The sequence below is a fragment of the Phasianus colchicus genome, chromosome 1, assembly GCF_987193195.1.
Source record: "Phasianus colchicus chromosome 1, bPhaCol1.hap1.1, whole genome shotgun sequence".
Lineage (NCBI taxonomy): Eukaryota > Metazoa > Chordata > Aves > Galliformes > Phasianidae > Phasianus > Phasianus colchicus.
In genome coordinates this window covers 140,176,556-140,203,928 of record NC_143436.1, presented here as the reverse complement: position 1 = coordinate 140,203,928, position 27,373 = coordinate 140,176,556, and the positions used below count along the sequence as shown (strand labels likewise).

Sequence of the window (27,373 nt, the reverse complement as noted above, 5' to 3'; positions counted from 1 at the left end):
CTCCTAACATCTAACCTAAAGCTCCCCTGTCTCAGTTTAAAACCATTCCCCCTTGTCCTATACAATCCACCCTCATAAACAGCTGTTCCCCCTCCTATTTATGCACTGCCTTCAAATATTGGAAGGCCACAATGAGGTCTCCCCAGAGCCTTTTTCAATCAGAGGTTGAGAATTGGAGGATCTTTCTCCACTTTTTCTGAGAGGCAGTTTTTGAACGTGGAGCTTATCATACAACAGTCTGCTGCAGTAACTCTGCTATCTGAAACCTTAGGAGTGTGCAGCTAACCCACTGATTTATAAATCACATCTATTAGATAAATTCATATATTATACTGTAAATCGCTTTAAGAATGAGCAAGCAATCTAAAGTAGGCTCAGGAATTCCCTATACGTTATCCAGAAGAATCATCAAGTTGAGCTCAAAGAATCTAATCTGATGACTCTTCAGAGAAGAGCAGCTTAAACTGTTGTCTGACAGCTTGGTTGCTCCTTAAACTTTCCACTGCCAACAGCACCTTTAGGTCAGCTTGCTACTGCTAGTCTGTCTTCTGGTCAGAGATGATCACAAGCTTCCTGTTCCTTTGCACGTTTTTATTAGAGCTCATTTGAAGTTTGCTTGTGGTTCAAGTGTTTAAGAACTTTCAGAGCAGGCTGGGTATATATTAGAAGTAGCACTGGAAATAGAAAAGGCCAAAAAGAATTTACAAGGAGGGAAAAAACATTTAAGCCAAGGTTCCCTCTGACGTATTCATTAGAATGAATGCTTTCATGCATTCATGCTTTCATGCAATATTTGAGGTTAGTCACCATTGTTAAGAAGAATACACATTTTTTTGGATAAGAATTAAATATTACAATACCTAGATTTTTTTTTTTTTTTTTTTTTTTTTTTTTGGTGTGTGTTTCATTACTCCTCCACAATGACTTAAAAATTCTGGAAAAATACAGAAAGAGTGTTTAGAGGTTTCGCAACGATAAGATTCACATGCTTTCTTTTTTACAAAATGGTGACACATAGTCATCTAAAAGGAAGGAAGGATGTGAAAAATAAGACCAAAGGAAGAAGGCTGCTGTCTAATGAGTATAACAGAATCTTGGTACTAATTCCCTAATGTTTCCATCTTCCTACGGAAGCTATTTTTGTATAGAGTTTTTCCATGGGATGAAATGGTGATTCCATGATCTAAAAAGTGATATGGCTTACATTAGGCCTTGATTTGGGAAGTACAAATAATAAGTGGCCATTTCAGTGCACTCTGTAGAGCTAAAAACAATTTTTTAATATTTTTTTCACTTGATATTATTGTCTTTACCCTACTTAGTCTTAGGTTTGGTTGTGGAATTTTGGATATCCAAATCTGAATGAATAACAAGGTTTATTAAAGTTGCTGATCATACTGCTAGTCTTGCTACGGGTGCAGCACTTCGTAGAAAGAATCTGCTGCAAGGATTTGAATCTGCACTGCTGTTTTCACAATTATGAAGCTTTGTGCCTCTGTATTTGTCAGTCAGAACTCCTAATCCCCCATCTCAGCAGCTCTTTCTCTACTCCTAGAGTGCTCTCTGTTGTGCCGGTCTAGGATGATGTTCAAGAGATCATGCAGGAGAAAGAATCAAGGGGAGAGTTGGCCCTACGATTGGGTCCTGTAGTGAGAGCTGTTTTGCTCCACACATTTCCTGGGCTCTCGATTTTGTTCATGAGTGATGACAGGGCTGTAAACTTCAATTTCTGATGATTCTGAGAACTACTGCAAGATCCAGAGCTTCATTATTAAAATTCTTTTCAATAAAGTAACTTTTTTCTATTGCTATATACAACTTAGATGAATCTTTATCTTAATAGGGTACTTTTCAAGCCTGAATTATTTTACTTGAAGATCAAATAAACTGTTAGAGATATGGAACAATAAATACTGTAAAATCATAATATAAATAAATACCTCCTTCAAAGCAAGCATCAGTGAAATTAAGAGACTAAATCCCTTGTAAAATTTGTGCTTACATTAACTTTGGTTAAAATGACTTTATCAAACGTACCAAATCTGCCCTAAAAGCTTCAATTCTTTCACATTTGTTTCAACTGCTGAATTACATCAGTGAGATAAATTATCCATGAGCAAATCTGATAGAAGTCACCATTATCCACATGCAAGAAATGCAAGCTGGGCCCAAAGCAAGTGTGATTTTATTTTAAAAGGAATGTTTGTTTATTTATTTTTTAATAATTACCCTCTGGTTTCTTTGAAATTATCTGTAGGTTGCAGATTTCCAACCTATAAGGCAGACAAAGGGGAATGACAGTTTTTAATTATAAAAAAAAAAAATCTACAAGTTTTTCATAAACTCACATAACTCCAAGCCTGAGTAAGAGTGCTAAAACCCAAAGGATCTTTGATAGTTATGAAAATCTGCTACTTATCTGTAAGGAGCTGGTATGGTTTACAGTGTTATATGGGGTTGGCACTGACAGCCTTTCTGTTAATGAGCCACTTTTAATAGGTAGATGTAGTGCTTTTGAGAATTACATGGGGTTGTTTGTTTGTTTGGTTTTTAATTCTTCAAGCAGCGTAAATGAGAATTTTTTGTTAAGTGTTATTTAGATGTGTGGTTAAAAGTGTGGTCTGTTCTAGGGAATGATTTGGGAATACATCTGGCGCATAAAGGATGTTACCATGAGAATGACATGTTCTGAACTTTGAGTTTTAATACAACTTCTGCAGATGTGCTGGCATTGAAGGCGGTCTCGTGATGTGACTTTGGGTGGTTTTGCTTACATTTATCACTTTTATTCCTGTTTTTTTGAGGACACTTGTTACTCAGAATTGTCAATGTTTGCATTTCTTGCAGTAAGCTGAATATTTTTCAATTAGTGAATCTAGTCAGAATGTTCTGAAACAGCTAGACTAATTTATAGCTTGTGAACAGCTTTACATCTGGCACTGAAATGTCAGTGAAATGCTTGTCAATTAGGACTGTTGTTAGTCTTCACATTTCATGTGTGCATCACTCAAGGTAATTTTTTATCATTTGAGGATAATAATTGGGAACTTACTGCAGATTGCAAGAATGTATACTGTAAGATGCAGGATAAGGCTTTTGCTATTAGAAATTTATCATTTCTTTAGCAAGCTAAACTACAAATTTCACATACTGCTAGTGCTGTCTGTGACATCGACCAGAGCTGTTCACAGGCTGGGAATGCTCTAGCAAAGAGCACTGGGAAATTCTTTATCAACACCTGTCTGAGTGCCTGGAAATTTGCAAATTATGATATGAATCCATGTTGGTAGTGCCATAAGATATGATTGTTTTTCACAAACTAGAAGCCTATCTAAGCTAGCATTACGATTGACTGTTGTAGTTAATTCAGTTCTTTGGAAATCAAATGAAGTCAGTCAACCTGGTCTGGGAAAAAAAAAAAGAAAAAAGAGAGCACCACGTCTTACAAACTAATATTAGGTTACCAGTAAACCAATAAAAATGGAAGTATTTTAGACAGTGGCAGTTACGGTCTTGGAAAAAGCAGTATGATCGATGGTATTTCAATTTAAAGGTAAACTCAGGTGACTCCCATCTTTTTCTGGCACAGAAGCATGTGGCAGCTCATAAATACATCAGCTTAGCAAATTATTTCAGTGCCCAGTAAAATGATAAGTGCCTCTGGTAATTGAAGTACTTGAGAAGCTTGTCAGTTTTACATCTCTCACATTAGACTGACAGGAAGTACAGGCCCTCAGTGGTTCAGCCTCTGGTTTTTCTTGCATCATTTTTTTGATTGACTCGAGCATGATTTTAGTTTGAGAAGCTAAAATTGACTGTTAAGAACATGGTGGGGAAAAATGTCGCTGTATTAAGTCCTCATGTAATTCAGTTCTTGGATGGGTTTGATGCATGCCAGTGGTAATGCAATAGCAGGGCTAGGCCTGCAGGAAGGAGAGGGCAAACCTGCAACAGGTCCCACCAAGTCTGTGCTCACCTGTTATGAGTTGTGGGGGGAAGAGCCATCCTTGTGTCCTACATGCTGCCCTTTGGGTGCCTTGAGCCTCTTACTGGGAGGATATTTTTTGGAAGAGCTCTATTCTCTGCCTTCTCTACCATTTTCTATATTAACTCATGTGTATTCATTTCAGAAAATTTAGGGTTTTTTTTTTTTTTTTTTGTCTTTTTTTTTTTTTTTCCCCAAAGAATATGATGTTTAGTGTTTAGTATGGAGCTTTTACTGGATGGATGAGCTTACTATGCTCCAGTTGGTTTTTAATTCTAAATAACATACGTGTCTGTTGAAGCCTACTTGTGTCTGCTTGCTTGTCATTAATAAGTAGAAGCAGTCCTGTAGCTGAACATTACCTGGCTGCCTCTTACTGTTTTGAAATAAACAACCTACGAAATATTTACAGCTAAATGTTGATTTTCATCATTGTTTGCATTCCTGCTGGCCTTTACCTGTGAAATGCAGGTTAGGCAAATATTTCATTTTTTGCTCAGCTATGGCTTCTCAGGGAGTTGCCAAAGAAAATAGTGGATTTTCTTTTAAATCACGTTATTTCCGTTTCTGCAGCAAGAGCTATTTACGTATAGTTTTGTACTCAATTAGTTCAGCATTTTTGTAAGCTGTCAGATATGAAACACTTTCCTGGATGCTCATGAGGTAGGTTTTATTTACTATTTACTGAATGCAATCAGAGACCAATGTTACACTAAAAATTACATTGTATGTTTTACAAGGACAAAAGAAAAAAAAACCAACAATTTTTGTCAACTTCCTGTCTAGTCAACAAAGAAACATAAAAGAAAGAGAAGTCTGACAAGTTTGTTTCCTTTTGCGTCTGACAAATGTTGCACACTAAAATAATATTTCCTGTCGCTATTTTGTTCTATTGTGGTCATGTTCCAACATTTAAATTTTTAATAAAAACGTGGTTTTGAGAAAATTGTTTCTGTTTTCCATTTGGGCCAGACAAGTACACGTGGGTAATGCGTATTTTCCCTTGTGGCTATGTTTTAAAAATGCTGAAAGAATCCAACTGACTAGCCACATTGCAAAAATTTATTTAAGCAACAGAAAAAGAAAATAAAACTCTTTGAAAAATGTTCTGGATTTTCAGACAAATTTCTCTTTAGTGGATATACTTATTTACAGTATTTACAATATATCACGCATCTGGAATTTCACAATCAAATTGCAAGTGAGAACATTTTCTGGAAGACCTGATTTGTGTAGGAAGAGTTGGCATAATGGTCTGTCCCAGTACGTGTATTCTGGTGCCTTTATGTAAGGGCTGAATTCAGCTCAAATTAGAGGATTAGGATTAGGATTGGGATTTTCCCTGTTCATTGCTGAGGGGTTGGACTAGGTGACCCTTGTAGACCCCTTCCAACTCAAATGGTTATATGACTCTAATTTTAGGACAATAGGGCAATAAAAGCTACACTGATCATTTGAATACCTTTCTGTGAACTCCCACGTGCCCTAAGGCTCATAAGTAAGAACTGGATCAAGTGGGAGCTGAAACCTACTGAAGTGTGGAATTTCATGTGAAAAAGTGTGTGATGTAGACTATCTGATTTTCACCTTGGGTAGAATTTCTTCCTTCCCATGTAAGTTTGCTGCTTATAGGATAAATGAGATCACCAATGTCCCTAAAGGCATCCAACCCACTCAGTCTTACAAGCATAATGCTCACTAATAACTTAAGTCTTTGCAGTCATTTTACCAGTGCAGCGGTAAGTAATGCTGCTTGTTGGGAAGCAGGTGACATGACCTCTTCTCTGTAGCTCCTAATTCTCTTAGGAGCTTTGCAATCCACAGTTTAGGCTGTTCATCCTCATTCTTTTTGTTGAAGTCAGATACAAGAAAGTCATAAATCACAGGTGCACAAGAATGCTTGTGAGAGAGACTGTTGATCTCTGAAGAGATTTTCCTACTTCTCACATCTGTGGAGGTTGTAGAGCAAGTGCATTTTTATGAATGTGAGGTTCTGCTTCAGTCAGAGGGCATCATAAAGTTCTTGAGAAGTGGATTTGTGAAGTGAAGCAGTGGTTTGGTGGTTGATTTTCAACTATCAGTCCTGGTATTAAGATTTGAAGTTGATTTGGGGGTTGAATTCTATTTTTCTCGTTGTTCTGTTTTGTTTTCCTTTTGCTTTTTAAAATCTGCTTGTTTCTCCTTCCTAAACCCTTTCTTAAAAGACAATATCACTTGGACAAAGTATTACCTGGTGCCCCTGAGTATTTATCTGGTGCTTCTCAGAGAGGAGGGAAGAGGCCTTTGGGACAGTTTGCAAGAACAGACAAAAATGGTTGGTTCCTCTCCCCCCACCCTCTTTAACACCTTTGTTTCATTTTCTTTGTGCTTCTGATCAGTAGAGTCTTTACTTCTTTACTGAGAGAGGATTTTTGTAAAACCATGAGCTTTGCATTCGAGATCTATTTTTCTTACAAGCTGAGGCTCATCAACAGCCATAGTCATATCCATGTGGTATCTTTATGGAGCAGTGTCCTTTGGAATGAGACTGGAAATGAATGAGAAGTTTCTGGAGTGTGTGGTCTTTAGCAGAAAAGATACTGATGTATCTTGAAGAGAAAGCAGTACATAGTCAATGTTATCCTTGCTGGTCTGCTTAAAAAAAGCAATGCTTCCTATTCGGCTTTTTAGGAGTCTAAAGAGGAATCTGGCTTTTGTCAATTTGTTGCAAAAAATATTAATTTAAGTGAACTGAAGTTATATCTCTGAGCATGAGAGAGGATGCCCAGGTAAGTTGTTGACTGTTGATTTGTTAGAATATTTGAGAAAAATGCATGTAAATAAACACCTGTTTGCAGTCCAAAATGAATGGTGAGACTATAATGCAAACAGTCCTAAAACAGTTTTCACTTAAGGAAATATTGTTCCAATTTTAGGTCAGCAGGCTAGAATCTTTCACTGTAGCAATTAAGTATGGCTTTTATTGTTGCAGTTTTCCAGTAAGATGAAACTGTTTTGTAGAGGTTTGAGATCTATGTGGAAGGAAAGTGGGTTTATAAAATGAAACATTTTGTATGTGTGTATATTTTGACTGGCTGCTAAGCAGACTAAACATGCTGCATGCATATTAAATCCAGTGTTTGACAAGGATGTCGAACTGCTGTGGTTACTGCTGCTGTTTCCAGAATACCTTGCAGTTTTTAAAAGGTACTAATTACTCATTAACAATCTTATGATTCTTTGTTGAGTCTGCTGACCAGAATGAGTCTATCACTATCTTGCCCATCTCTTCTTCCCAATGTTATTGAGGAGATTAGGAAGCTAACATCCTATCTAGAAGAAAAGCTTATTGAATTGAAAGCTTAGTGAATTGAGCATGCTTTTAATTCAAGAAATCTTTTAGACAGTTCTGATAGAATCATGCAATAAAAATTGCATGAAGTCTAGTAAAATTTGGTAGTCTTTAAATATTCCAGCTAAGGGACTCCTCCTGTAAGGATTTTAATAGCAAGTTGTGTACTTCTCAATATGCCATGGAGGTTGTTAGAGATTTCCCTCAAGGCTTTCTTTGTAGAAGTTGTGGCATTTCACAAGTAGGGGCAAATCTTTGTGTAAACAGGATGCTGCACCTCTTGTGAGATGGGTTGTGTACTGTGGAGGTTTCAGCCACTGTTTCAGAGAGTAACTGAAAGAGTCACAAGGGTCATCAAGTCCAGCTCCTGGCTCCACACAGGATTGTCCAAGTCATCTGCTCCAGCAGCAGTCTGTCTGTCATGAGGAACAGGTACAGTGCTGTTCCTGCAGGCACTGCATATGCCTTTACGGACGGGTACATGAAGCTAAATCTTTTTGCACATCATATGGAGCCAGATTTTTCGTAAGTCATTCTCAGAATCTGAGAATGAAAGGGCTAAGGTAAAAGGAAGCAGTGATGGGGAGCAGAGGACTGGGAAGGAGCAAATGGATGTCATTTATGTATTTTATGGGACATGAAGGCTGGATACCTCCTGGGCAAGATCAGGCCCAGGGTGGCATTTGCTCATAACTTCCTCCTCTGATGAAAAGTGGAGTTATGTAAGTTAAAGCGCAGTACTCAGAGTCCACAAAAAGGAAAGCTGTGCTCAGGCCATGTGATTTGTTTAAAACACAGCTGTCCTCATCTGTGCTGGACTGAATGTCACCTGGGTTTATCCTCAGAGCCGTGGCCTAAAGGTCCAGGAATTTATTTTTTTTTCCTGGGCTTTTCTCCCATTGTTCAGTGTGTGTCCCCACCAAGAGGATTTCACCTCTTTGTTTATTTAGTCTAGGCAACCGGTGGCCAAGGGAGAAGCCCTCTACTTCCCAGGACTGTTTAGAGCTGTACTGTTTTAGAGCTGTTACTTTCAAATCCGTTTGTTTATGTTGACATCCATGTTCATCAGCTAACGGAAGGGAAAAGCATGCCTCACCAACTTGCTGTAAACATTTGCAAAATTGCTCCACTGGTTTCCTGCACATCTCTCTGAGGCATTTCCTTGGCCTTGAGGTTTACAGAAAGGCCTGGGGATGGGTTGGAGCACTGAGGCAGTGTCTCTCCTACACACTTGCTTTTCTCTGCCATCCTGATGTATTAGGGCCTCGTAGGTGCCAAGTACCAGTTATAAAAGTGAAAGGCTGGCAAAGGCTCTGGACACGTGGCACAAGGGAAGTTGCCTTTCTCTCAGGGTAGCAGCCAAGAGGGCAGCAGCCCACACAGCATGAGGAGCAGCACCCACCTCACCAGATGGGCCACTGCGCACATTGTTACATCTTTGTGCAGGACCTCCACCAACTATATAGATGTGTATGGACACAGGCTCTGAGGGTCTGTCCATGTCCTGCAAACCATGGTGACCAATGAAACCATGAGAGAGGATGCAAGATGGTTACGTGGCCTTTAAGAAGGATACCTTTTCTCAATTTGAGAAAGTGCCCCACCATGAAGGAGCTTGGCCTGCTGCCATTTTGTTACAAAAGTGGCAGTTCTATAGGATGGTTTTTCAGTCCTTCTCAACCAGAACTTGATTCTTTCCAGAGTTTCCTGTAAAGAATTTTGCTTAGAGGAAACACTTGCTATAAATGTCAATTTTTGTCCAAATATGGACCAACAGGAATAACTTCATATTTCCTGTGAACTAACTGGAAGCTCCCAGGATTTGCATTGCTTTGTGAAAATGATGTTCAAACAATTGACAGGAAAGTTGTGTTTGCAGAACAGCTTTCAGGGAACTCCCATGACCCCACATCCAGGACAGACCCATAGGGAGTTTAGAAAAGAATTTCAGAAATGAGATCTTTACAATAAAACATTTCATCTCCAGCAATCTGGGACTCATTTGACTGAGAAGAGGTGACTGTTGTTTTTTTAATTACAACTTTTTTTTTTTTTTCTTTTTTTTTTTAACTGAAGTACTTCCCTTGATTCTAATTTAAAAAAAGTATATTTTTTTCTGAAATAATTAACATTAAGCATAAAAAATTGAGCTAATATTGCTGTGAGTGGCCAGAATACACTGGAGATCTCTGACAAGGATCTGTGGTCTGTCTGCAGTTTTTGTATAAACATCCTGTAAGATTCTGGTAATAATAAAAACAACAACAACAAAACAAATACATCCCCCAGCCAAACAGAACAGAAACCTGCAAAAAACCTACAGACTGCTCCGCATGTCCTAAGAGCCATAAAAAAAATAGTTCCAGCTTAGTATGTTGTGATTTATTTGTACAGGATCAGTTAACTTTCTAAAACTTGTACAATTATTATAAATAAATCCAAGTTGAATCATTGTAATCAGTTCAGATTTCATCATGCACAATGGTATTTCAAGCAGTAAATTGGCATTTTATCTTATCTGTATGTTAATTTGAGTGAGATTTGCTTAAAGTTTCCCTCATTAATAGAGATACTTGATGCATTGATGCACTAGTAACTGAAGTTCCAGTTTTCCACTGTGAGGAAAATTCTCGTCTGGTCTAAAGTGATCTCTAAAAGATATATTAAAACAGCTTTACATTAACAGGAAATATGTGGGGACCACTTGTGCTTCCTTCTGTCCCACACCTATACATCAACTTGCATCCCATAGAGGTCTTCAGCAGAATGAGTATTTTGATTCATTTTATGCATACAAGGTTTAATGAACCTTTGGAGATTACTGGGTAGTACTCATTTTCATTGCTTAAACCTAGGCAGCCAGTGCCACTTGGAACATTTATTAGGCATAGCAGATATGAACTAAGACTGAGGGGAAAGCTGTTTCCACCTGGCCTGGCAGCTGGAGACAGCTGGGATACCATGGGACATCTTGAATGGAACTGTTCTTCTGTGCTTGGTGAATACCAGATCTTCAGAAAATGGAAATGACAGAACCAAGGGTCTTAGTTAGCTGCTACATGACTGAAACTTTCAGTCATTTGGCTCACCAGAGCCCTTGGTTCAAGGAATTCCCAGTACAGTGGTAAGTGTAATCTGGCAATAATTTTCTGGGAAACAAAAAAATGAAGATAAGTGGCCAACGTTTTTTGTTTGTTTGTTTGTTTGTTTGTTTGTTTGTTTGTTTGTTTGTTTGTTTTTAATGGGGGATAAAGAGGACTTTGGAGAGAAGGAAAGACTGGAACTTGCTGGCATTATAAAATCCTAAGATATTCTTTATATATTTTCTCTATCATTTAACTTTCTTTAAACATCTGAAATTGATGGTTTTACAGTTGAAATTAGAGCTGTGCTTGATTTTTGTTCTCTGCATTAAGTCCTGAAAATGAAGGCACGGAAGATGTTCCTGTTCCTGAACCATTTTGTGGGTTGAAGTTCATCTTTCAGTCCAGGATGGTTAGCTTTGTATTGACTTCTAAGAGGAGTAGTTAACTGAAAAATAGCAGTGGTTTCCTCTGGTGATATTTTACACAAAAGGAGAGTTCAGGTAACCCAGTACAGCTCTATCTAAAGGGTAAACATAGGGGAATAGTAATGCAGCTAGAGAGCTATTTTGACATTCTGAGGAGGGAAGAAAATATGAGAGGAATTTGAGATAAGTATCCTGCAGTTGGCACCACCTCCCTATTCCCGTATTTGGTGTGATGTGAAACTGGAGACATGGATTGATCCAGCTCTTTTGTTGGCTGTATGAGTTGCATAAGTGCGTGCACAGGTAGAAGTGCAGCCTTTGCTGTACAGAGCTAAATCTCCATCGTGGGAAAGTTAGCGCAGGGAGGGAAGGACTGTCTGAAGGCAGGAGATTCTGCTGTCACTTAGAACCACCTGTGTGACAGGGACATCCCATTGGCATAACCAAAATTGGTGTTTGAACTGGGAATTGGTAGCGGAATTCAGTCCAAATTGGAATACGAACAAAAGCAACACAGGGTGGGAAATCTTCACTGTTCTCAGAAAATGTGACCAGTTTAAGTGTGTCTAAACAGAAAATGTTATTTTATAATGAATGAATTATGAGATGAAATCCTAAGTATTTTTTACTTGCTGAAGCATTTCAGCTATGAATTAGAAGATGTGGTTAGCCACAGAATTTTAATATCAGTGCTGATCTTATTGGTCACCTGTTTACAAGGTTTTCAGTCACTGGAAGAGCACTGTATTCCCCAGAATGAGATTTTCAACATCATCAGCCTTAAGTAAACAGTGAGTATTGTTCCAGATTTTACTTATGCCTGCGTTCTACAGTGTTAAGATTTGAGCTAGAGTGAGGCCTATGCAGTCAGCTTGTGCTAGTAGGAAACTCGGCAGCTGAAACTCAGCCAAAAGAGGCTGTTTGATGTGTGGGAAGGTGAACCACATTATGTCTCGAAAAATACACTTCTGTCAGAGAGGTGAGTGCCTAGGAACTGGCTCTGTTCTGTGTTCTTTTGGTGCTATCTGTGGTTTCCAGAAATGGTGCATTTCCAAATATGGCTGCTGTCTCCCTCGCAGGCTGCTAATCTGGCTGTTTGTATTGTTCCTGTATGTGTTCCAATGGCTCTCGACTGCCAGGAAAGTAGCTGGACATGGAAAAACAGAGCAGAATGCAGAAGTCTGTAGCTGAGGTTTGACAGATGTGCTAGAAGCTGAACTGCAAAGCAGAGTTTCTTCCATCAGCAGCCTTTTCAGCATGTCACTGGGGGCTGAGCACCCCGAGGCCTGGGATTCATGGCCTGTGTGGGCTGGCTTGGGAGACCCATTCATCAGCAGCACGCTTTTAGGACTTTTTGTTAATAAATGAATTGCTCTCTTGTAGGCAAATATTTGGTCTGCATAGCACATTCATTTGTGTGATGTTAAAGGGACATAATCTTTTTTTCTAGTTTGATACTGATTTGCTAGCATGATTCACTAAACTTATCAGTTGCAGACAGTCTGGGAGAAAGAAACAGAACGGAAATGCTTGTCACAAAATGAAGCAATTCATTCTGCTAAAATGAGCTTCTGCTTCTGGGCTGATGTTTTGTGGGCGGAGGAAGAAAAATGCATGCCACCAAATGTATAACAGGCTGGCCAGCAATGTGAGGGAGCTGTGGCTGCTTGAAAGCTGCAAGCTTGGCTGTACAGAGGTGAAGTATCATGGTACATCTGGAAAGGGTCATCATATAAATCTAGCTAGTTCCTATGCAAGTGATAAAGAGCTTTCCTCTTCAGAGTCTCCTCCCATGTTGCACTTCCTGCATAGCACCATTCCTTCTCTGTTTTTGCACTTGGAGGACAGCAGGGATTGCTTTCAGATCCATGCAGTTCCTGGAAAATATACTGTTTCAGGGAGAATGTCTAGGAGGTCAAGGCTATGTATCTCATCTTTAGGCTTGTATGATGGGAAATCATAATGTAGGTTCTTCATTTCCTAAGACTTATTTAAAATCAGAACAATTTAAAGTAAGCAATAATTTGCATAGTTTCAGCTCACTTACATTGAGGTGATTGCAATTTTTCCATCAGGATAAAGTTTCCCATTGAGGACTTGATCATGTAAGCTTCATAAGTAAGTCATTCCTAAATGAATACCAGAAATGTGAATCTCTTTGTTCAAAAGATATACAGCTAAATTATATTCTCCAATTTCCAAGGGATGAGGAGTTGTTATTATTTTCTATCCCACTTTGTGTCCTCAAGCCCTCTGATCCCCTATGTACATTTTTTTCTCTCGGTTTTTCCCCTTCTTGTACATAGCCCATATTCCTTTCTGCCTGTCTCTCCTACTTGTTCATCTAAGGTGTGACTCATCTACATAAAAAGAAAACATCCAAAATAAGTGAGATGAATCCCAGCCCAGAATTGCCTGTTTCTTGCCATTGAATAAAGAGTGACTACAGTGAAGTGATATGGATGTTTGTACAGGCTCTAGGTCAGATGAACAAAAATCCTAATTCCTTTACCTGTTGTAACCATCTTCCTCTCTCTAAATTTCCCACCTCATTACTTAAACAACCCTTTGACCTCCTTAAAGTGACCTTTGATCCATAAGCTTTTTCCAGTCTGGCCTTCTCAGCTTCCCCAAGGACCAAGAGCAAAGAACTCAGACTTCTTCCTAGCATATGCATAGTCTTATCACATCCTTCAGAGTTAAAAATAGTTTTTCATAGCTGCAGATAATGTTATCCAGTAGAGGCTGTCATTGTTGGCTGATCTTCCATCCGCTTACAAATGTTACAGCCAGAAACAGTAGGAGATGATGCCGCTATAAAACAAACAGAAAGTATTGTAGTACAGGTGGTCTGCTTTGGCATAGCAGGCCACAGCTCTTGTCTGCAAATGGAATCTTATGCAGCTGTGCAGCCTGATGCTTCATACCTTCTTACCTTCCTTGCCTTTGGTTATTCTAAACTAAGGCTTAAGAAACAGGAAAAACAGAACATAATAGCATCTGTTTTGGAAGTACAAAAGGAGATGTGAAAGCCCAAGTCCATTCTTCTGGCCATGCCAGATTTAAGAACAAAACCCAACTGAAAATAAATAGCAACATACCTTTTTCTAAAAGGGTGTATGTTAAATAACAGGCTTAAGGAAATATGAGGGGATTAACTTGAAAACAGATGTTTATAATGATTCGATGACGTGTTTTAATTACATTCCCAGATGCAATTAAAACAGACTTCTGAATTTAAGGGATGTGTTGATAAAACTGATAACATTCTACATGATGCTGGAGGAGGAAGTATGAGCTTCAGGCATGCGTCCTCTGGCTGTGATTTCATCAGGTCTGAAAATCTAAAAGAGGCTGTACTTGATCAGTTCTTGAAACAGGATTTCCAAGTGTTTTTCTAGGCAAAGTAAAGTTTCTAGCATAAGAAGTGAAGCTGATTATTCAGAGGGTGGCATTTTTCCCTCCTCATCAGTATTGAGTTGGCATTGTGACTTCAAACAACAAAATCAGTGTCTCTACTTATAAAAAAAAATAAGATCTCATCAAAAGCAACAGTTGCTTCGGGTGTTGGTATTTTAGTTTTATTGGACAGCCTTTAGTAATTCCTTTTGCAACATTAAAGCCCATGTTCACTTTGCTGCTTTGGTTTAAAATAAAATATACTTTAAAAGTGTTAATGTATTATTTAGCTTCCCTGAGTGATGTTGTTTTTTGTTTTCTTTTGAGTTTTCCAAATTCAAAACAGTAGCATTTGCTTTGGCTTCCCAGCTGTGCTGAGGTCCCCATAGGTTGTGGAGCCTGTAGGCTTGGAGGAATGGGTGCTTGGAACCCTTGATGAGACCTCATTCCAGACGGGTGCTGCCCATGAATGCTCTGAGATGATGGCCTGCTGTGGCTGGTGAAGGATCTTAAGTGCATTGGTAGATTACTCAGAGATTTGTTTATTTGCCTCCTAGTTTTTTTTCTGAGAGGTATGATAACTAACAAAAGTAATGGACTTGTCTGAGTTAGTTACAAGTGTCTTCATGGAGGCAGTCAGGAAGAGGGGGGAGGAGTAGCCCAGATGTACTTGAGTATGCAGGAACACTAAGAAACCATAAGCTTTTTCTTGATCATCTGACTTCTCTCATCTGTTTTCTGATTTCACGTTTTGCAAAGAAAATGAGAGGCTCTTCATGATGAAGTGATGAATATCTCAATACTTTGATTACTGCTGACTTTTACCCAGGAAGTAGTCATTGCCTGTCCAGTAGACATTAACTATTGTCTCCACATCTCAGAGGAGTAGTTTGCCCTCTTGGAGACTGGTTTGGTTTGATTTTGTAAAGTATGTGCAGCTGTACTTGTTTAAATAGTTTACTGTGGTAATTATAACAGTATTTTAATTTCCTAGCAAAACAGTTGTCTGGAGACTGCTAATTACTGATTAAAAAAATTGAGATCAGTATCGAGACACTTCACGGTAAAGATCTGGAGAATGTAGAGTAGACAAAAAAGAAACATAGACAGTATTCTTCATGTCTGCTGTTTTTCTTCTTAAATCTAGAAGTCATTAAATGCTGTTTTACCATCCCTTTCTCCTCAAAGCAATGGCACGTATTTATAGAGGTTAAATATGTATGTAGAATGCAAGCCATATATTAATGATCTGGTACTAAAGAGATGCTTCTAAGAAGGGATTGATTATATTTTTAAAAATCTGTTGGGCTTTGAATGTATAAATATTGAATAGATGGAAGGCCATGTTTTGAATAGTCTTTCATATTGCTAGATGGAGAATGCTTGTGTATAATGATGAATTGTGTTTAAAATGGTGGCCCAAAATACAATAATTTTAAAGTAGTGTCGTGTTATAGTGTTACAAAATCATCTTTTACTGGACTGTGACTGAGAGTGTACATCTGTATAAGGGCAACAAAGCGTTGCCCTGGGCTTAAGTGGACATTCTCTTACCCTGCTGACATCCCTGACTTGTTTTGGTAGGTTCTGTCTGTCACGTATGTCAGATGATTAATTCCTGCTTTCTGTTTTATTTTCAGGGTTGTTCTTCTAGTTGTGGAAAATGTGACTGCAGTGGAGTAAAAGGACAAAAGGTGAGTATATCAGCTGTCTCTACTTCATTTTCTCTCCCACTTAAACTACACAGTGTATAATCTACTGCAGGGCAGGTGAGCCATTGATTTTAGTGGAAGCTTGCACCACCATAGGGCATTTCCAAGACCAGGCCCTTCAAGGAGGGTTTTCAAAATGCAGCCATCTCAGTACCAGTAGTGGCCGAGGGCTGAAAGGATAGGGATGGGAAATAGCATAATGCCATCACTGTACACTGAAGCCCCCATGGCTTGCCCATGCCCTCCCCATGTCCCCACTGAATGGGATAATAGCCTATTAGCCTCTTCTTTCCCATGCCTCACCTGCAGATTCCTCAGAAGGCAGTGAAGATCTTGACTTGATATGCTGCCCACCTCTGGGACAGAGGTGAGCACCTCCATTCAGAAATGCACCCCTTCAGTTCTCTTCAAGAAATGCTGTAATACATCATAAGCAACATATGCTGACTAGGGTTAACCCCAGGAGGCAAAGACCTACAATAGGAAGAACGAGGTTAATAATAAACACAAATATAGCAAAATGTTTCAGTTCAAGAAAAAAAAATCTTATTTTTTTTTACAGACCCTTGCAAATCCATTCCCATTCAACTGTCCAAGTTATTTCCATGTATGGAAGAAAAAAAAAATGCACATTAAAGGCTTCTTGTGAAGCAATAGCAGTGAAGAAAAAATCCAGTGTACTTAAACATTCCATGAATTCTCTCTGCAAATTACCCACTTCGTAAATACTGTAGACACTCAGTCACTCTCCTTATCTCTTTCAATTTTGCTGTAGAGATTTTAATCTACCCTATCTTTGGTTGTGCATGCACATGTACTGTATATATACAATTATAAATGAGTGTAAACTAAAGGCTTAACATCCAGTGGGATCATTTTTCAAGGTAAGTTGTTTAGGTCACCCAACAAAATGCTCAGAAGAGTGTTTTGTTTTTTATTTCTTGTTTTTTTTTTTTTTTAAATTATTATTTCTTTGCTTAAATAATAATAATTATATATATATATAAATATACAGCTGGTCTTCTACATTTTCTCATATGTGATAGCTACATATTCACAGATTAGGATATTAAGAATGTTTGTTGGTGGTTGTTCTTTAATGTTTCCCAAAACAGAGGAATGTAAATAGCTTAACTGGAGACTGAAGCAAAGATAATTTTATGTGTAGCAAAACATAGATTAATTTGTGAGAAAGATGAAAAGTGCCAATTTCCAAAACATCTTTGAGGTGGAGTTTCATTTTTTAATGACCATTTTGTATCTGTTTAATAAAAGTCAGCTGTCTATTAAAGACAAATAAAACAAAGATTTGTGAAAGGTCTGGAAATCAGAATTTTTCCCTTGATATCTTGATCTTATTTTTCAGTTGTGAGTGCAAATGAATCATTGTAGAGCAAGATGGATATTATGTTGTAACTTGCTTGTTGAAAGCCATTATTTTCAGTTCATGGCACATGCCAGCATCTTGTAACTAGATCATTCTCAAAAATGATAGTTTGGGGAAAGAAAGTGTTGTAAAACTTAAACTTTGTTTGTTTAAGGCTTTGGATCTGACTTAGCTAGAGCTTCCCTTGCAGACATTTCCTATTTGCAGTTTAGAGTCTGAGTCCTATTTCTCAAAGAAAAACAAGTGCCTGCCTGATAGAATCAGAGCCCAAACTACCTCAACTTAATGTAGATCATTTAAAAATGTAGGAGAGATAATAATATCGGTATGTAGCATCAGAAGTCATTGTAAATTTGAAATCTCATGCTCTTTAACAAGAGAATGGGCTGTTTCAAGAGGTTGTGGATGCTCCATCCCTGGAGATGTTCAAGGCCAGGTTGTATGGGGCCCTGGGCAACTTAGTCTGATATTAGATATAGAGGTTGTTGGTCCTGCATGCAGCAAAGGGGCTGGAGCTTGATGATCCTTGAGGTCCTTTCCAGCCCAAGCCATTCTATGATTTGTTCAGCAAGTCTTATACAGCACTTTTCCCAGCACAAACTTTTCTATTTTAAACATGTGTATTGTGAAATATTGACATGCTTTCAAACCTTAAATTTAAATAATTCAATAATTGACTTTTGAGACCTTTGAACAAGTGAACGAATAGTTATGCCTAGAAGACTATGCTCAAGAAAAGCATTTTAAACTATTTTGGAATACATTTAAAAATAACTTCATTCAGATCAATATCTATCAATGCTTGCTCATTATATTAACCCTATGAGACTTTCAAATGTGTACTCGGCTATTTGAGAAGAAAATTGAGTTCCTACTTAAAAACACATCCCCAAATTTTAGTCGAACTTTTTTATATCTAGTGCCTGTGCAGAATAAGAACAGACTGCTACCCATTCCCAGGCCCAAAGAAGAGAAGTTGGTCAGGGAAAGCAAGAAAAACATTCTTCCTAATTGCCTTGAAATGGTCTCTCCAAACAGTGCATTTGGATTTGAAACATGACTCTTAAAAATGGTTCCCATTGATGTTCACAGTATTCAAGGCATCTGTTACTTCAGAGATCCATTTGCATATCATTTAATTGGAGAAAGACTATTGCAAGGGCTGCTCCAGGCCAGGACCCAGGCTATGAGAGAGAGGGCTGTCATTCTAAGCCTGTTCTTTGTGGTACTCAGGAGTATGTTAGAAAACATCTGCTTTTCACTCCTCACGTAGCCTCCTGTGTGGGAAGTACATAACCATTCTGCCCAGCACCATGGTCAGCCAACATGTTGCCTGTGCTGGAAGCCCTTTTGATGTGGCTCCTATGTTGTGCAGAAGTGCATAAATACTGAAAGGCCCTTTCCAATCCACCCACGCTCTTTAGCACTGTAATTACAGTATTTTACTGCCATGGGAGCTGCAGCAGCTACGGAAGTGGGTACTGGGTTTACCCTTTAATGCCTTAATTATTAACATCTGGAGGTAAATTTCTTACCATAGTGTGGGAAGAAGTTCCAGGCCCTAGGATTTGTGGCTGGGGAGTGGAGGATAATTAACGTATATTTGGTGAAATAATCTTATTAATGATCTCACCAGAAAAAGCACTGAAAATAGTACTTGACTTAAAAGCTGTGGAATGCCCAAAGAGTATTTCTTAACAGCATTACAGACATGAAAGAGTGAATTATACTGCTGTGTTATTGCCTTTCATTTGAGAATCTTTTTATCAACAAGACCATTTGGATGGCCATTTTCAATATGTTCTCTCATTAGACTGTTTCCATGAAAATTGCATTTGTATGCCAAACGCCTTTGAGATGACTCATACTTTATCAAGGGCATGTAATCAATGAAGTCTAAAGTTTTTCATCCCTTTCAGAAAATCTGAGAAAGTGAGTGTAATTGCAACAGATGGTTCTTATCCTATAAAGCCTTTATTATTACACTGAGCATCAGACTGTTATTTTAAGCTATATAAAGTCAAGCATCTAGTATCTGCAGAACAGAAGGTGCAGAAATTTTAGAATAACATAGTGTTACTAAAATAATGAAGTGATAAATAATACCTTACTCTTCTCCATTTAATAAATTATCTTGAAACATCTTCATTTGTTTCCTCTTGCACTTTTTATTTGTCTGTCTACATTATAACTGACTGTTCTTTCTAACCTCGCTGAAGTGTGAGATCTGTTTAAACTGATTACACTCCTCAATGCTTGCCTACCTTTTACTGGGTAACTCAGAATTAGGCAGAAGGTGTATTTTCTCTTTTATCCATTTAGATTTTGAGCACAATTTCAAGCAGCTGTGAAGGTAAGAAATGCTAGCCATTAATGTGTAAAGAAAAAGCAGGTTAAGCATTTAATTGCTATTTTAAACAAAATCTGAATAGAGCAGAATAAAATTCCTCCAACTTTTTTTTCAAGAATTCCCTCATTCATGAGCATTTACATTTGTTGGCATTTTTTGCCTGCCTAATTCAGAGAATGTGCATGTTTTATTATACCTACACACAAATTACTTCTCTGTTTCCCTCAATGGGGGTATCATCCCTGCATGGATTGGCTGTGTTGCAGAAATACACACTCTGGCTTTGCTTGATGCATTTCAGTCTGGAAGTCAGACAAATGTCTTAGACAGATGGGCAGTGTGCAACTCTGTATCCCCCCAGTTCAAAGTATCAGTGGCTGGGCTTTTCTCTCCTGTAGCCATGTTGTACAGTCTAGAAAGTCACCAATGAATGCAGTCTGGAAAGGACTAATATATTGCATGAAATTGTCTAAAAATTCCTGAAAGGGGGAAATTGAAAGACCGTAACAAGATAAGCAAAGATATTGTTCAGCTCCAGATCTGATACTCTTCAAGGAGACTTGTAGTTCAGAAGTATTTCTGAAAATCAGGTCATTGTCCCAGTGTTTGTGTTGATTCTGCAGTGCTATTAGTGTATTTTTATTTATTTACCCTTTCTCAGAGAAAAATAATCAGAGAAAACCATCCATGTTTCATAAAGAGAACAGATGAACAAAGCTCCTATTCTTGAAAAGAACAAGATGTCAAAAGGCTAAATAATATTGAGTGAGTTATAGTAAGTATTGAAAGTTTTCCACAGTTTCCCAATTGGCAGGCCAAACTTTTAAGTGATATTTGAAACCAGTAGATTTTCATACTTGGAAATCATCAGTGGAAGCATTTGTCCATTTGCCCAAGTGGAACTGAATTTCTCTGGCAAAGTTTTCTATGTTGAGGTATATAGTGGACTAGGTACAGTAGATATCTGTAATGAACACAAACTAGTTGATTAACCAATGAATTTATATCTCTGGAAAGAGTGCTATAAAAGCAAATGTCCCAGTACCACTGTGTGGTGGGGTGTGCTCATACTTTGTTTTCAGAGATGAGTTCAAAAGGTTTTCACATGGTTATATTTCAGTTGACATAACTTTTTCAACATCTGTTGCCAGATGCATATTTTTGCTTGTAAAGAGATTATTATAACAATCTCAGGCATTTAATCATGGAAGAAAACATGCCTTATAGTCTCACAGTGTTTGATTTTACATTTGTACAACTTCTGTTACTGTCTTTATTCTGGTTCCTTAACGAATTACCTGATATTATTTTCATCTGAATCATGTAAGCCTCCAATGAATTCAGTAAAGTTTCCCAAGTGGGACATTAATGTAAGATCAGAGAACACCTATGAAATCCATGATTCTCTAAAAGAAGAGCCACCCCGTGCCTCAGCAATAGCCCCATACCATTTGGAATCATCTCAACTTGTAACTGTTGTCTATGCCAACAGAGTCATGTTCCTTGCGTCTAAAGACCACACAGTGGTTAAAACAATTTTGAATCAACATGCAGTTTTTTTAGTACCTGGTCATACATGACTACACCTGCAGTCTGCTTCTGCTTTGTGTGTGTTCTTCTTACTGCCTGTAACACAAATACTCCATCCTCTGACTGCATTCTGGGGCTGGGACTGCATGTGCCTGGGGAGCAACATTACCTACATTTTGTAATTTACCTCTCAGGATTCTTTAAATTATTCTTCCATTCAATTTAAATTGTGTTTGGTGGGGATCTCAGACCAAGCCAGCTATTTTAATTGACGGTTCTGTGACACGTCAGTTTCAACAGAAGAATTTAATCATACTTAATGTATTTAACAATCTGTCTCTGCCTACATTTTCTCTGTAGCAGTATTGACTGCATGCAATCTTGTATATGTATGTAATTGCTACCAGGGAACCACAGTAATATGGTAATCTCTGTAAGTCACTTTCTGGTCTTCCTGGCTAAGAGCAAAAAGTGGTTTGGGGTTTGGTTTTGTGGTTTATTTTTATGTCCTGCTGGTGGTAGTTAATTGTTTGGTTCTATTAGCTCAGCTAACCTCCTACTTCAGACTGTAGATTTATGTTTTCAGTGAGAGGTCATCACAATTCAGATTAGTCATTGAAAAGAGCCAGCCACATGGTATTGGCTTTCCAAAAAGGAAATGTAAATTCCCTTAAAGTTTGGATTTTATTATTTTATTAAGAAAGGGATAAAGCCAAATTTCATACAAAGTTCTCAAAACTACTTCCAACAGGAGCAATAGCAAAAACAAATATGTAACCATATATGTTTCAAGGGAGACAGAGCAGGAAGAACCATCATCAATGTGGGATTTCCAAAGAGGAAGTTTGAAGTAGCTGCTAAAAAAGTGATAGTAAAGTAATTTATCACTCAAGCAAATTTCTAGCCAGCTGGAGAACATCTTTAGTTTAACCACAAAAGAAGCTTTGTGCCACAGAAAGAGCAGCTGAGAACAGCTGAGAAAGCATTTTCAAGAGATGCTAAAAAGATGTCCATTTTTTTTCAGGTGTGGGTCACACCTGAGAAAGCTCAAGGAGCAAGAAGTAAACTGAGTCATAGACAAAGCAGGAAAGAAAGTTAACCTAAATGGTGACAATAATTATTAGATTTCAGACAGGGGGAAAGCAACTTAGATTCTTGCCTGGAAAATCATATTTTTATTCCTTAGAATATTTCAAGAGTAAGTAGAATGGCAAAATATACCCATAAATTTTGTTGCTCTTAAAGAAAGCATGTGACAACTTCCATTGCAGTTCAGCTGGAACATTTTTAAATGTTTTGATAGGCCAACAAAAATAATTCTCACTGAGGTTTGTGTCAAAGATCACTGCACACAGTTAAAGTAAATACTGAGTTGAGTGAGTGAGCGAGCACAGACACTGGCATCACATTGGATGTCTTCTTGATCTTTTCTCATTTGACACAGTTACTGACTTTTAACTGATACAACAAGAATAGCTTGTGGCTAGTGCACTGAATACAAAAAGCTTTGGTGCTTCTGAGAACCCTTGATTTTGTTGGAACAGTTTGATCAACTGCCAAGCAAAGCCTGAAAGACTGCAGAACTACTGAACAAGTGGGTGTAAGGAGTAGTAATGGGGAGGGACAGCAGGGGAGTCTGAAGTGTGCTCTGATGCTAAAATCAGAAGTTATGGGAAAAAAATGAAAGAATACCAAAGGCTCATATAGGAGATAGCAGTGAACAGAAAAGTCAGTGTTGTCCAGAAGTGCTGCTGCCAGCTGTATGTAGCACCAATAATGAGATTTGTGAATTAAGGATGCAATTACAAATCTGTGACTCAGATTTCTTGTCTGTTTGATATGGGTACAGAAGTTGGGAGTATAACAAGAACACATGCAGCCTTGTAAAACTCATGCAAAGGCAACCCTTTAGGATATTCTAAATATTAGAATGCAAGGTACAAGCCTTTGACTGCAAAATTTTCTTTGAGCACTGCTTGTCATTGGGTACAATTGGATTTGAGGAAGGAGCAGAGAATATCAGCATCACCAGTGTGAATGGTATGAAAGGAGAAGAGCTGATCTGCCTGATGGATCCACCTAAGTCTCACAGTCTCAAACCATCTCTCACCAGGACAGGCACCCCATTCGAGGCTGTGTCTCTTTCCTGTGAGCTCCTCTGGGTGGCAGTCATATACCACAGATATTTGTGTATCCAGCCATCCTGTTTTATGCAGCTTTCTCTTTTTGTCAAACAGACACCTAAGCAGTAATCCAACTTCTGGTCAGTGTTTGCTGATGAGGAACTACTGACTAATTATTCTTATATCCTTCACAGCCTCAAAATGAGGAAAGTATCTGTTTTCCATTATTACTGGTGGGTTTTGCATGTTTCATAGCTTAATTGGCTTAGATTGAATTATTCTGAAGGTACTACAGAAATTAAACTGTGGTATCTAATGCTTCTCGTTGAGTCAGGAGACTACAGATTAAATTGAAGAAACACTGACACCTTTGAGGCATGGTGGTATCTGCCTTATCTGGGTATTTTCATGATAAAAAAATGAGAAGCCAGAATATTTCCTTTGGCTTTTGTGGAAGGATTTTTTAATTCTATGCAACTTTTAAAATGTTTAAAACTTTTGAAATGCCATTTCAGGCCTAACTGAAAAAGCAGCTAAAATAGTGCTGTCTAGAATAGCACTGTCTGTCGTGTACTCCTTAAGATACAAGCTACTTCATTATGAGAACTTTATTGCAGTCTGTACTGTCTAGGACCAGCTGCCCATGTTTTTACTATTTATGGAAGAGATTATTTTCTGTAAATATGTCCATGAAAAAAAATTGGCAAGAGAATAAAACTTGCATGTAACGTCACAGGTTTAGGATGTGAACAAAAATAAATGAGAAAAACCTGAAAAGTTTAAGATCTTTTTTTTTTTCTGCTGTTTCATCTTTGAATGTGAGCCTTTAAACAATGCCAAATGCAAACAAATGCTAAATAATTTTCACTAATGAAGAAGGAAGGGTGTGGAGCGTTTTTACCCCTTATTTTTTTGGACCTTCAGCATTGGAAGTGACTTAACACAATATGCAATAAAACAAAGGAAGAGTTACTCAGACCTAATGAGTTCAACAGATGATTAGAAGGGGTGGGAAACGCAGCACCCTTTCGATTCAACCTGTCTCCAGGTTTTGGTTTCTTCTTCTTTTTTTTTTTTTTTTTTTTTTAATAGATGCATTTGTCCGTCTACATCCTCTTCCCTCATGGCTCTTTGAGGTTGTTCTGAGTCTGGTCTCAGAAAAAAAAAAAAGTTAGGAAATAAGCCATGCACACCTTTGTTGAAAGGTTTGCGTGACTTCCTCCTGAAACAAACATGATGTGCTTTTTAGAAAAATCAAGGAAAGTTTAAACATATAGACAGTGAACCACATAGTTTGATGTAAAACATCCAAACATTGTGTAGACAGACCTTTATGATCAGTAAATGAAGCTTACATGCTGTCTGTTGGCTTCTGCTCTCTGCTAGTCTTACCTTCATACTTCTGTCCTCCATGCTCTCCTTTATACTTGGAGATAAACTACTCCTGGCTTGTAAAATGGTCATGTTAGGTGTTATGCACATTTTCCTTCATGAGTGAATGGAAGGTGCAATGATTCTTTCCCTCCCTTTTTATTGGAGACAAATCTAAATCATAGTTTGCTGTAAATAAAACTTCCATCCTTCTGAGCATCCTTTCTACTTTTGCATCTGCAACACTCATCTGCACTGGAGTCAAATACAGTACAAAATATACAATGGCAAAATACATGCAGATGCTAAGAATCATTGGGAGTTTAAGTTAGGAATATGTTTGGCTCAACGAGTCCTAGAAAGTGAAATTTTGGCACCTTTATTGAAAAAAAAAAAAAGAAGTGCAGCTTTTGGAAAATGAGGAATAACTATGTGGTGAGCAGGAAGAAGAATGACGTGAAGCAGGTAAATTACATAGGGAGGAGCCATTATTAGAGCTAATTGAACAGACCTTGTAAGGCGGTGATGGACAACCAATTGCTTGACATTAGTTAAATAGAAGCTGAAGTTGTAGCCATGGCTTCCGAATATTAATTTAACTTCACTCAACTTATTTTATTTCTTCTTCAGCTACTAAAACAAATTCAGACACACCACGTACACATCCACTTACTTGCATACAGACTAAGCACATCAGTACTGATATGTAGAGGAAAGGATAAAGGATGCAGATTGTTATTTCTGGTTTTATACTCTTGGGAAGCACTTAGCAACTTCCTGAGGAATGCTCCTTGCAGCCTTGGGGCGACACTGAAATATGCTTCTTGCCTACGTATGCTTCTGTATTTGGAAGGCAATGAGAGTGCCCCTCCTACCCTTGTGTATACAAGTCTGCATGATACTGGGTTTTGTATCATAAGTGGATGCTTTTCAGTGTTCCTATCCCTAAAATCAGAGTGAGAGCTGAAGGAGTACGGTGGGCAAAGGGTAACAAGGAGGGGCCCAAGAAAGAAGATGGCAGATCCAGCATAGAATCACAAGGTTGGAAATGACCTGTAAGATCATCTAGTCCAACCGTCTTCTCATTACCATTGCTACCACAAATTAAACCATAACTCATAGCTCCTCATCCAGACTCCTCTTGAACGCTGCCAGGGACGGCAACTCCACCACCTCCCTGGGCAGGCCATTCCAGTGCCTGACCACTCTCTGAGAGAAAAAGTTTTTCCTCATGACTAACCTAAACCTCCTCTGGTACAACTTTGGCCATTTCCTCAGGTCCTGTTTGTTGCCTGGGAGAAGAGGCCAAACCCCTCTTCACCACAACCTCCCTTCAGGAAGTTATCGAGTGCAGTGAGGTCTCCTCTGAGCCTCCTATTCTCCAGATTAAACAATCCCAGCTCCCTCAGCCACTCCTCATAAGACTTGTGCTCCAGACCCCTCACCAGTTTCGTTTGCTTCTCTGGACACACTCCAGGGCCTCAATGTGTTTCCTGTAGTGAGGGGCCCAAAACTGAACACAGTACTCAAGGTGCAGCCTCACCAGTGCTGAGTACAGGGGGATGATCACCTCCCTGCTCCTGCTGGCCACGCTATTCCTAATGCAGGCCAGGATGCCTCTTGGCCACCTGGGCACACTGTTGGCTCATGTTCAGCCAAGCATCAACCAACACCCCCAGGTCCCTTTCGTCTTCACAGTCATCCAGCCACTCGTCCCAAGCCTGTAACTCTGCACGGGGTTGTTGTGGGCAAAGTGCAGGACCCAGCACTTGGCCTTGTTGAACCTCATCCCATTCACCTCAGCCCAGCAATCCAGCTTATCCAGGTCCCTCTGAAGGGCCTCCCTACCTTCAGGCAGATCAACATCACCTCCCAACTTGGTGTCATCTGCAAACTTACTGAGGGTACACTCAATCCCCTCATCTAGGTCATCAATAAAGATATTAAACAAGATAGGCCCCAGTAGCGACCTACTTGAAACAGGTCGCCAGCTGGACTTCACTCCATTAACCACCACCCATTAAGCACGGCCCTCTAGCCAGTTTCTTACCCAAAGGAGTGTGTACCTGTCCAGGCCACGGGCAGCCAGTTTCCCCAGAAGAAGCCTGTGAGAGACTATGTCAAAGGCTTTGCTGAAGTCTAGGTAGACTACATCAACAGCCTTTCCCTCATCTACCAGTCTGGTCACCCAGACATAGAAGGAGATGAGATTGGTCAAGCATGACCTGCCTTTCACAAACCCGTGCTGGCTTGGCCTGATCCCCTGGACACCACGCATGTACTGTGTGATCTCACCCAAGAGGATATGCTCCATGACTTTCCCCGGTACCAAGGTCAGGCTGACAGGCCTGTAGTTCCCCTGATCCTCCTTGTGGCCCTTTTTGAAGATGGGAGTCACATCAGTAAGCCTCCAATCTTCTGAGACCTCTCCAGTGAACCAAGAGCACTGATAGATGGCCGAGAGCGGCTCGGCCATCACCCCCACCAGCTCCCTCAGCACCCGAGAGTGTAGGCCATCCGGTCCCATGGACTTGTGACAGTCCAGGTGGAGGAGGAGCTCTCTGACTGTCTCTGCCTGAATCGCTGGGGGAATGTTCTGAGTAGCATCCCAAACTTCCAGGTCAGGGTGTAAAATGCCCAGAGGATAACTGGTCTGGCTATTAAAGACAGATGT

The 27,373-nt window shown here is 39.0% G+C and overlaps 1 protein-coding gene and 1 long non-coding RNA gene across 2 annotated transcripts in view; one reads left to right on the top strand and one right to left on the bottom strand.

Moving 5' to 3' along the window:
* COL4A1 (collagen type IV alpha 1 chain) overlaps positions 1-27,373 on the top strand; it is a 111,996-nt gene that overhangs the window by 27,872 nt on the left and 56,751 nt on the right. Inside the window, exon 2 of the mRNA XM_031613763.2 lies at positions 15,867-15,920. Coding sequence (XP_031469623.2) covers positions 15,867-15,920 — 54 coding nt within the window. The remainder of the gene's footprint in view (positions 1-15,866; positions 15,921-27,373) is intronic.
* Positions 12,150-15,840, bottom strand: LOC149920083 (uncharacterized). The gene is made up of 3 exons (XR_016460939.1): positions 15,781-15,840; positions 12,875-13,641; positions 12,150-12,704 (listed from the first exon to the last, which is right to left on the bottom strand). It is a non-coding gene; the product is annotated as an uncharacterized LOC149920083 (long non-coding RNA).